The 12,285-nt window shown below is 40.1% G+C and overlaps 1 protein-coding gene across 19 annotated transcripts in view; it reads right to left on the minus strand.

Moving 5' to 3' along the window:
* The window catches only part of ptprk (protein tyrosine phosphatase receptor type K), a 166,487-nt gene that overhangs the window by 112,107 nt on the left and 42,095 nt on the right, over window positions 1-12,285 (minus strand). For all 19 annotated transcript variants that reach the window (XM_051876486.1, XM_051876485.1, XM_051876484.1 and 16 more), the window contains one exon: window positions 5,248-5,370. In XM_051876486.1, the coding sequence (XP_051732446.1) occupies window positions 5,248-5,370 (123 nt within the window). The remainder of the gene's footprint in view (window positions 1-5,247; window positions 5,371-12,285) is intronic.

Here is a 12,285-nt window from a genome sequence, read left to right on the forward strand (position 1 = left end):
CGACCGCTCGAATCTCAGAACGCCCACGCCACCTCTGCAGCACATCAGTCCGAACGGCGGCGCTTCTTTAAAAGCGCTGTGATTTTACAGGCCGGTGCGGCGTCCTCTCCTTCATGCAGTGACCCACATTAACAGGAGGCTGTTGGGGGGAACGGTCCCTTTTCTCAGGCAAACACTGGCCAGGAGATGTAGAGCGGAAAGCTCTGTCACCGCAGTGAAATGCTCGTCCTTTAACGCTCTTCAAACGCTCACCGTAACTCAAGACCTTCAAAAGCACATGACCAGTCATTCAGTGCCACTAGTTTTCAGAAGCAGGACGGTTTTGCGGTTTATAAAATGTAAAATTTAAGTGGGCCTTGCCTACTAACAAGCTACATCGTCCTATTAAAAGTAGCAAAATTACAGATCACACACAGCCTTAAATGTGCTGTTTATTTCAACAAACATTAAACGATTCATTTGAGTCATCACTCGATGGTGTTCACTGCATGTCATATGCATCCTTACAATTATGAAATATTTTATATATTTATAAATTGCATTTAGATAAATACTGCAGTTCATCACTTATGTAAACTAGAGTGCGGTATTTAGAGAAAAGTGATGTGTTAAAGGGTTAGTTCACCCAAAAATGAAATTTCTGTCATTAATTACTCTCCCTCGTAAGACCTTCGTTCATCTTCAGAACACAAATTAAGATATTTTTGATGAAATCCCAGAGGTATATGACTCGTCCATAGACAGCAATATAATCAACACTTTCAAGGTCCAGAAAGGTACTAAAGACATCGTTAAAACAGTCATGTGACTGCAGTGGTTCAACCTTAATGTTATGAAGAGACGAGAATACTTTTTGTGCGCAAAAACAAAACAAAAATAACCACTTAATTCAACAATCTCTTCTCTTCTGTGTCATTCTCATGCATATATTTTCCATGTTTTATAGTGGTTATATCGAATGACCTGATGTTTCGGGACATGCGTATGATCAAGTGAAAACATGAATTTTTCAGATAGTTAAGAGAGAGTTAGTTACTTTACTTCACGACCATGTGGTCCTTTGCAGGTGTCTGAATGATGTCACATCCTGTCACATGATATTGATCACATGACTTGATCCAAAATGGTCCCTTTATATTGGTTACTCCGAATGACATCAATGAAATTCATTTTTCTGGACATTCTTTCTCATAACAAAAGCAACGACTTCTACACATAATTTTAACACCATTTTGCACTATGTTGATATATGATGTTATAAAATCATCCCAGAATAAAAAATATATACATTTATTACATTTTAAGATATTTTAATCACAAATGTAATGGCTGTATTGGCCTTTGGACGGTTAAACCGAATGACCTTTTGACACTTTAAAATCTATAAAATACCTTTATATGTAGAAAAATATAATTAAAACCTTTTGGATTCAATAAAAGAGATCTAGTTGTACTACTTTACATACTTTGGATGGCATATCTTTGCTTTATTATTATTATTATTATTAAGGCCTTTGGATAAAAAAAAAAAAAGACCTGTCATGTCATTGACCCATCAATTAAAAAAAATATGAAAAAAAAAGAACTTAATAAATAAATCTGTAAAATAGTAAACTAATGAAGATGGAGAATGACACTGGTGTTCTCAGTGCTTTCAAAATAAAAGTCTTGCATCCACCACAATGAATACATGTATCGCTGCTTTGGCCAAAGAGTGTTTGTGATGTTCTGTGAAATTCACTTTGAATGTTTGTTTGTTACACAACTGAAATAACATTAATATTCAGATTTCTCTTCAGTGAAAGGTTTAACAGCTGTGATTGATTGGCCATCGTTGTCGCAGCTTTGCAAGTAACGGAGGATATTTGTCATAACAGTGTTGATTATATTGCTGTCTATGGACGAGTCATATACCTCTCGGATTTCATCAAAAATATCTTAATTTGTGTTCTGAAGATGAACGAAGGTCTTACGGGTGTGGAACGACATGAGGGAGAGTAATTAATGACAGAAATTTCATTTTGGGTGAACTAACCCTTTAGTGTACTGTCAACATAAATAAGATCACCGTTTTTTGAATAAATTGCACTAGCCGATATAATTAAAAAGCTACTGCTCGTTAAGTAGGAATGTCTGTGAATATATGATTTTTTCCAAGTACCCACAATCTTAGAAATGCAACGCTCATACCACGAGATGCTGAAAACACACTGTAAAAACCTTAAAGAGCTATTCCAATAAGGTTGATTTTGTGATGTTAAAAGATATTTTTGTCTTACATAAAATCATTTTTCAGTGAGTGAGACGAGATGCAACAGCCAAAGATGTCTGTCTGACACAGGTCCACATAGACTAACAATGGAAAAAAGCAGAAATGTTTTATTCTCGTTGCATACAAATTAGTTTCAGAGTAGATAGGGATTTTTTTTATCAACGCTTGCACTGTAGTCCAACACTTTTTCCAAGAAGTCATCTGACTGCAGTATCATGCAACTTGGCAAAATACTGCTTAAATCTGTTTCCCATGAACTGCTGGAAATATGGAGCTGAGGCAGTGTGTAGGATGCACAGAACATGACAGTAAAATAAAGCAGAGTAGGGTGGATGATGAGGGAGTGCTGTGAATGGCATTTACTGGGCTACTCCCTGCGCCGCACTTCTGTTTACTGCGGTAACCTTCACTCCATTTCAGCCCAAAGTATACTTTAGCCGTCACACAGCGCATGTCCGCCGGCGTGCTCAACAACACTGGCCATCTTCAGCAGGTTTTACAGCTGGAGATTCAGGTGCGTAGCGAACACCATGACAATCAGTGTTTGTTCATAAGCATCCCGAGGCCGATCCATGAGGCGGATCTCAGCGCCCTCAGCTGAGACGCCCCAATTTTACATCTGAGCTGTTTCATAAAGAGCTCCATCTCCACATAAATATGAACGTTTATGACAGCAGAAAGGTGACCAAACTTGGGTGTCTTCTAGAATTATTATTATGTAATAAAAAGACGAGAAACTGTCCACCATTTATTCCACCATAAAGTTGCATTCACTTTTATTTTTAAGAATGAGGCCTTTTCCCAAACCCATAACCTCCAAATCAAAAGTACGTACTGCTTCTGAATTCCAGTGTTCAAGAAGATTTAAAGACAGAAAATCCCACTGAAGATCAGTAGCAGACTATCTGGAGGTGGATCACATGAGCTTCGGTGTCTGTATTCCGTCGGGAGTCACCAACTATCCTTGAAAACGAGCAACTTCCGGTTGTTTTTTCACTGCACAGTACCCTTTAAGGCAGAATGATACGGAAAACAAAAGCAGCATCTAATGTGTGTGTGCTAACTCAACATCTCTCCCTGTAGGTGCAGCAGATCCTCTCCGGGTTTGTGTTCAATTACTGTTTCAATGAGTCACTCAGCCACGGCGTCCAAACGACTCCCTCCAGGACTGAGACATCAGAGACATCAGCCGTATGAGGAAACGCATCACGCAAACACGCCTGCGTCACGTTATCAAACACTTTCTGATGGCACAGACTGAGGAGAGGACTGGAATGGACCTCATGCACATGAACTAATGATAAACCTCTGTGACGTATTCCCTCTGTTCCCTTATCCATCTTTCCATCAACCTCTCTCTTTCCTGTCTATCTTTCTGTCCACATTTCTGTCTCCTTCTGTCCATCTCTCTGTCTTTTCCCTTTCATCTGTCTCGCTTTCCCATGTCTATCTTTCTGTCCACATTTCTGTCGTTCCTGACCATCTTTTTGTCTTGTCCTCCTGTCCATTTTTGTCCACATTTCTGTCTCTTTCTGTCTGTCCTTTTCCATCCTTCTCTTTTTTCCTGCATATCTTTGTCCACATTTATGTCTCTTCCTGTGTATCTCTCTGTGTATTTTCCCTTTCCGTCCTCTTCTCTTTCCCCTGTCTTTATTTCTGTCCACATTTCTCTGTCCTTCCCTGTCCATTTTTCTGTCTCTTCCTGTCCATCTTTTTTGTCTTGTTCTCCTGTCCAATTTTATCCACATTTCCATCTCTTCCTGTCCTATTTTTCCCACATTTCCATATGTTCCTGTCCAGTTTTGTCCATATTTGTCTCTTCTTGTCCAATTTTGTCCATATTTATGTTCTTCCTGTCCATCTCTCTGTGTATTTTCCCTTTCCGTCCTCTTCTCTTTCCACTGTCTTTATTTTTGTCCACATTTCTGTCTCTTTTCCCTTTCCATGCTTCTCTCTTTTCCCTGTCCATCTTTCTGCTGAAAAGGCATTTCTGTTGATTCCCTGATGTCAAAATCAAGTAACCACATAAATGTCCCATCTTTCTCGACTTTAGATGAGAGGCATGTCAGACGAGAGTCCTCTGAACAGAGTTCTCAACTGAGAGACTGCAGCACAAGCAAATGCAGTGATAAATAAACCTTGATAAATGCATGACTTTTAAATGCAGTCAAAAATAGATATATATCATTTTGTTCATTTGCTCAAATGCGTTCGTCATCCAGACGCCTCAAGCGAGATGCACCAGCTATTTTCATAAAAGCCTGACAAAAGCTGTAATGTTCTCCTTTAGGTCCTCTTCTGGTGAACCCCTACCTGACTGAAAGCAAGGGCTGACGACCTTCTCTGTTCTCCTGCCTTGATTAATAACTTAATATCTTATTAATTAGGGAATTTAGCTGAGAGTGAAATGCTTTAATTTCCCTGAGCAGAATCTGCTGTCTGAAAACGAGTGATTAAGCGTCGGAGAGGTGAGAAGTGAAGGTCGCAACGCTCCGCTCTCCCCTCTTATTCGCGTCTTCTTTGAGCACATTTAAAAAGCTTAATTGTGTCACGTATGACAGTCCTTTGACCAAAGCCTTTTTTCCAGCCTTCGGCACTTTGCACGTTTTGTCATGTAAATGGCAGAGTATTTTCAGATCCCATCCGAAGAGTGTTCAGAGAGCGGGAACAGCGGCTGAAGGAAGATTAATGTTCTGTTACCTGCCTATTTTCTCTCAACTTCCTCAGTTCTCCAGTAATGGCTTTTACCCTGACACGATAAGACGGCGCTGCAAATTTGTTCAAATGTTAGCAGCCCATTAAAACATTCCTAAATCTGCCTGTACTGTTTAAACAAGCCCAGGGGCAGATAAAACCCTGTATTTCGCTCTGTGTTCCTTCAAACTGGAGATCGCCCCTCTTGCCTCAGATTCTCCAGCTATGAGGTTAGCGCATGTAATGGATCTGGTTTAGTCCAGCGTGTGTGATGGACTCACCCTGGGGCAGGTCAGAGGGCAGGTACGGCACTTCCTGAGCGCTGACGTGTGTCCAGTCGAAGTCGTCGTACAGATCCTGCTGGTAGTCGCACTGTGCTGGGCCGTCGTCGAAGGTGCAGCCGCCTAGAAGAGACAAACATCATGTGTGAGAACTCAAACACAAAGACAACTTCATTAGTACAGAACACACATTCACTGTTGATGACTTTATGTGAATGAGATGGACACACACAGCGGGGTCTAAAAGTCTCTGACCAATAATGAAAATGCACACAGATTTCATTTTTCTAAACTAATTTCTAGTGGTCGACAGATATATTGTTTTAGTAGGGTAATATAAAGCCGATATATAGGCCTATTTATATACTTTATATTTATTTGAATTCATATTTAATAAATTACAAATAAATCATTTGAAAATGAATTAAAAAATAAATCTTTAAATTAAACCAACTTACTTTAGATGGCAACTTGATTCTGTAATCATAATACAGTAATATTCACAAATTAAGAAATTGTTTGAAAAAATATGAATAAAAAGGAAGTAAACACTGTAACTGACAGGACGCTGTCATAATCTGGTAAGTTTGTGTGCACTGGGAATCATATTTTAAAATAAAAGTCCCTCTTCCAACACAACAGCCAAACAAAACTTATCGGTCAATGCCAATATTTTAAAAATGCCAAATATCAGCCGATATACTGGTCTACCACTATTTTTTTTTTTTATTATTATAAACTTCAGACAAAGTGACATATTAAGTCCACCTAAATATACAGTACATTTTACATGTTTTCTCATACGTTATGTTTTTGTCAAACTGTTTCACATTTTATTTCAAACATGACGTTATTTTTAATTCGGATTATGAATCCCAGATTTTCATTTTGATCACAGATCTTTATTGAAAAAGTATGAAACTTTCTTTGAAGCAGCATATAAATACTACTGTATATGATTATGATATATTCATATGAAGGGTATTGTAATCAATGCCGGAGCAGAAGAGATCGCAGGTGAGATGTGGATCTAAATGCAGTGGCGTTTTACAAACAAACTGAAACCAGGAACACAGGGAACAAGATCACTCACATCTATACACATTTAACGATTGATAAAGAACAGAGGAAACACGAGGGCTGTATATACACAAGCTAACAGGACACACCTGGAACAATCACACTAATCAACAGAGAAAACTACAAATGACTACAAATATGACACTAGAAACAGGAAGTGCAACAAAAGTCCTGACATGACACGAGAACTTATCACAGGTATATGAATATGATATGTGAAAATGGTGATTAGTGCTGTAGCTTATTTCAAAGTACCATTTGATACCAACACTGTACCATGAAAATGCAGTGCTTTTCATAGGGTAAAAAAAAACAACAACACTAATTTACTGTGTGACAGATGAACATGAGACTTTCTGCACATGCCCAGAACTAGTGCTCTCACTCTGTGTTTCTCAAGTCGCCTCATGTTCTTCTGAACACAAGCCTTCTCTGATGCCGTGCCAGACACTGTTACTCATTTACAGAGATTGCTGATAGCTCAGTCCTATTATAAAAACTGCAGGCGAAACAGTAATGACGAGCACTAGCTCATACAGTCAGTGACTCAAATCAGCAAACAAGAGCTTTATAAACATCTGACAGCCACACAGACCTGCAGAGAGCACAAATCACCTGTGATTCACAGGGTTTGGTATGTTAGAGATGTGGTGTAGCAGTAGAGTACTTCACGATGTCATATAAGATAGTGTTCCTGTGAAGAGTGCATCACATCCTGATGCCATTCTCACTCTGTCTCTGTCAATATTTGCCCGTCTGTCTACACTGCAATGTGTGTGTGTGTGTGTTTGTGTGAGAGAGTGAAGGAGTTACAGAGCAGTGGTGGAGTAATGCTGTACGTGTACCCCTGCAGTTCAAACCACCCGCTCTAAGCAGGGCTCGAACCCGGGTCTCTAGCATGGGAGTCGGGCTCTCTAACAAGGAGGCTAAAGACCGCAGTCACTAGAGCACCTCTTGAGATCAGGGGAGTGAGGTGTACACGCACAGCTCTTACCGGCCTACATCCGTTACATGCGGTCCCAGTAAAGTATGACAGATCGTTGTGATCTGCTGGATCCTCCGCAATCCATCAATAAATATCAACCTTCAAGATCAGGAATTGTAGCATGCAAACTGTGACCAGCAATTTCGACACATTTGTGCCATTATATGATTTGATTTTGATTTGATAATAAAGTTCACCAGTGAGGTAAAGGAGGGTAAAATACTCTCCCATCCTAACATCCTCCAGACTGGACGTTCATCTGAACGATTAACTATCATCATCCTGAAAAACTGTTTGGCAGGACGTCATGACCGACTCAGAGCTTGTTAGTGACTCTAAAGCAGTGCATTCATTATGTGAGGTTTTCTCACCTGTGTAAAGGTCAGACGCTCCGTGTTTTACATCCACTGACCTTTACAACATCTCAGTGATGTCACAGAGAGAGCACAAATCCAGACGGATGAAGGTGTTAATTAAAGCGGGAAGGAAATACCTCCACCTTCCCGAGAGACCACACAAATTCATCTGCACCACATCGGAAAACAACAACAAAAATCTCAACTTTCATTTTTACAAAACATTTTGCAGCTCCTTTAGCTGCATGATAACCCAATATGTCAGCATAAGAGACCTGACATAAAACATTTTAATTGAATTTTAAGGAAATGTCCCGTGTCAGTGTGTTGAAACACACGTTTCCTACATTTTGCACTTCAAACACATGCAAATGTAGGAAACGGCTGACGAGGACTTCTGCAAACAGAGCGCTGCGAGAGTGGATTCAGTGCGTAAATCAAACGAGCTAAAGCAGAAGACAGAAGACGGAAAGAGCCTTCCAGAGGCCAGGAGAGACGCGCGAATGTCTGTCTGCACACTTAATCTGAGTGATTATACAGACGGACTAATAATACTGCTGTCATTTACTGCTAATCCTCAGACTTAGTGCCATGTCATGCTAATATCATTTCAGACATGTAATTTCACATGCATCCAAGAGCACTAATAAAAGTGACATTATGAGCCTCAAACCTCTAACAACAACATAAAACTATATATTAGCCGATTATTGATCAAATTAAAACCATCATAAGGGTGAAAAGTGTCAATGCAGTACAGTAAAGGGAAAATGCAAAGCATAATAGGGTGGGTTTTGTTTAAAAGTGCAAATACCAAAAAAAAAAAAAATATGGAAAAAAGTGGTGTGATGTAATTTTGAACAAAATCAGACCAAAACAAAATTAATTTTATGTTCGTTTCAGGAGTTCGAAGCAGCTTGCCAAAGGTAACTTTCTGGAAAAGTTTGTTCCAGCTGGTAAATGCCTCTGAACCACCATTGGTCCATGGTGATGGTGTAATAAGTGGGTGTGGCTCCGAGGCTCCGCCCTCTTTGAGGTGTAAATCTTCTAAGGTTCATTTCTTCTGTTCAGTCCGTCGAGGTCAGACACGAGTAAAAACATGAAATAAAAAACTAAAATAACACCGTCTCGGAGTTGTCATCTTTAGTGCCTCTGTAAGCGCTTGATATTGGTTCAGTGTATGTCTGTGAAAGGCCTGTGTGTGTGTGTGTAGTTTTAAATGCCTAGCCAAACAAAGAGACTCCCGAACCAAAGCAGAACATCTTCAAATTCAAGACATAATACGACACCCACTAACTCGTCTCGCAGTGTTTAATTTATCTACAGCACAGGAAATTGAGCTCTGCCCACATACGCACACACATAATACTCTTCAGCATCACAAACCAAACACCTCCACACACCATCTGACTCTCTTTGACGCGCTTGGCTCTGCCGAGGGGCCGGAATAACTGCGGATAGCTGGCCCGAGGACAGAGCGCTGACAACAACCCCTGTCTCTGTGCCGAGGACAGAATTCATCTGTTTAAATGGGGAAGCGGCTATTCAGGAGGTCCAGATCGCCACAATCCCACTGCCTTATGCAGCGAACATCTTTCATGGCCCGTTGGCATTTCACGGTGCTCACCTCAGTCCATTGTGCGGCACAGACGGGCCGAGCGCTTTAATGAGTCCATAACGTGCCGCTCCGCTCCAGATGGGCCCGAACGCGCCTCCTACATTCAGCGTGGCTGCAAGGACACTAACGGGGATGATTTGCATACTAATCTATGGCTGCAAATATTCAGCCTTGCTAATGAAATAATAGCCTGCTCTTCATTTACATAATAAAATAATTATTGTGCCTGATAAAACCTCAAGGGCAAAGCCCGTTCACAGTCCCCAATAAACACGGGTTAACAGCTCCATCCCCACACGCTCATAAACACCCTCTCATTAACAGTGATTGAGAAAGAGAAAAATCATGTGAAGTAAAAGTGCAGGACACAAATTCTCAAATTAAAAGTCAAAAATCGATTCCTAATACCGCAAACTGGCCAGATGTGGAAAACAGTACGGCGGGAGGCGAAGGAATCAATCATAAAGCCATCAGCTGCTGAACTAAATTGAAAAACACAAATAATGATCCAATCAAGGCGAAGAAACACAAATAGTGCTCGTGTTGTTTGGGGTAAAATGGGAAAATGTTATTTTACAGAAGGTTAGTCAGAGACAGCGTCAGATTAATCAACTTCACTAGAGATCTCATAAATAAAACCTTGCTTCTGCTCTGTTCTATTAAGATCTGCTGTTTTCTTTTTACCCGCACTTGTAATTGTAAAAGGGGCTCAGCACAGTTTCAACCTTGTGTCATGAAGCTCAGGGCCAAAGTGGTGCTAGAATATCAAGTTGTTTAGCAACAGACAACCAATCATAAACTCAATAATGGTTACTTTATTAAAATTAACACGCTTTATAAAGCTGCAACAACTTTCAAGTCCTGTTTAGTTTTAAAAACCATTAAAGAGGCCACGTTATGCCTTTTTTTGGCTCTACTAGAACAGGTTGATTATTTTCCTCATATTCTCCATTGTTCAGCTCCTCTCTTCCCAGTCTGTCAGTAACGCTCTGTTTAGTTCCTGTCTCTATGAAGCCCCTCTTTCTGAAAAGCACAATGTGCTCTGATTGGTCGGCTGGAGCAGTGTGTTGTGATTGGTGTTTGGGAAATGTCCCGCCCCTTACCATAACCGCCAGTTTCAACACACTACTAACTAACTCAAGCAGGTCCCGCCCCTTTATTCTGCGTATGAATTATTTAAATGAGGAATATTGTGAAGAAAACTCAAGATGGAGGCGTTTCAGAGAGTTCAGAAACACTGAACTGGAACTTTGCAGAGCTTTTTCATGCTCAAACAGCAACATTACACACTGTACATGTAAACAATAAATAAATAAAAGCATAACAGGTCCTATTTAACAATGTGGAAGAGTGAAAGCAAACACATTAACTGGAGTGATACACTGGGTTATTTTTTACAGCTGTGTTTGTCCATAAGACAAATTGATGTTAGTGTAGAAGTAAACTCAAGCCTCTCTCTCCATGCCTCCCCAAAACAGTAAAAGATTAGCCAGAATTAAAATGGTGAAAGCCCATAGCAGTTTAACAGCATAATATGACAGCCATTAATGTTGAAGAAAGAGAGGAAAACCAAATGACTTTTCAACTTCGGTGACTTTCGAAACCAAACAGACAGCTGTGATGACGGCTAAATGGCTTCTCTCACTTTTACCTAAAACATAATGTTCAATTATGTAGAAATAACAAAAGGTGACACTTGTCTGTAGCTAAACAATACGTGTCACTTCCTCCACCGTGCCTGAGTGCTTCGTTTCACGGCTGCGCGGCGTTTCGACCGCAGGTTTACAGATGTTTTAAAGCAATCTTTGTGTGTTAGTGCAGTGGACTCCTGAGAGTCTAATCTCACTATTAACATTATTCCTGTAAAAAGGCAGAAGCAGTATTTTTGAAGGGCACAAAGTTATTTTCTGCTCGTAGAGCAAAATGTCAAAAACACACACATTGTAAATGGATTTCCTACCAATTAAAACGGCTGAAAGCAACACCTTCAGAGACTGTCAAAATACTCCTTAACCCCTCGCTGGAGGAGCCGTCGACGCGCCTGAACAAAATCACTTCCACCGCTCTGGCTGAATCGCTGCATGAACACGTCCATTCGCATCAAGCACACAGACATAACTAAATAAATAAACAATTAAAAATGTAAAACTACTCCGCCCGTTCTAAAGCGACTTTTTAACTACTAATTAAAAAATAAAACTATATAAATATATCTGTTAAAAAAACAAACATTCAGTAGTGAGCAGGATAACTCTCAACACTGCATTACAGTAATGAGTGCAAAACTGTCCTTCATTTTCTTTATGTAACATACAAATTCTTGTGATTTAAGGCTGAAATCTGCCCTGCGCACGGGCTGTAAGAGCTCCGTCAGGCACAGATGATGTTTTACAGCCGCCTTTACACTGGAAAACCTCTGCATGACATCAATAACCCAAAAACACCTCTGACCCTCACATCTGCCTTCAGTCTCACGAGGGGTTTTGCTGAGTCTTTACAAATAACTTTTTAAGAGGTTCACACAGAGGTACACATCTCCTCCCCTCTGAATACTGAAACACAACCCTCAGTGGAGTGAGAGACGTGAATGAAGGTAGTAGCTGAAATCAGACACTGGCACGTCTAAGCCGAGGGACTTTAACAATGAAGGACTGCTGAGGTGAGCCTTTGTTTCCAAACATTCTCCCCTCGTGTTCTTCTGGAGATCATTTGGAAACCATTCAACTTATGTAAATCCTTCATGTGTGCTGAAAAAAACTAGTTTGTCCAGCTATGAGCTACTCTACAGTCAAGCTACTCTGCTGATAAAGCAGTTACATCACAAGATAATAATAAAACTAATAACACTGAGCCATCTACACTGGCTAAGACTTCAGAAATAGATAACTATTGGGTGCAATCGGATAAATTTACATTAAAGGGGTGGTTGATTATGATTTGACTTTTTTAACTTTAGTTAGTGTGTAATGTTGCTGTTTGATCATAAACAACATCTGCAA

Source organism: Ctenopharyngodon idella, chromosome 20 (genome assembly GCF_019924925.1).
Source record: "Ctenopharyngodon idella isolate HZGC_01 chromosome 20, HZGC01, whole genome shotgun sequence".
Classification (NCBI taxonomy): domain Eukaryota; kingdom Metazoa; phylum Chordata; class Actinopteri; order Cypriniformes; family Xenocyprididae; genus Ctenopharyngodon; species Ctenopharyngodon idella.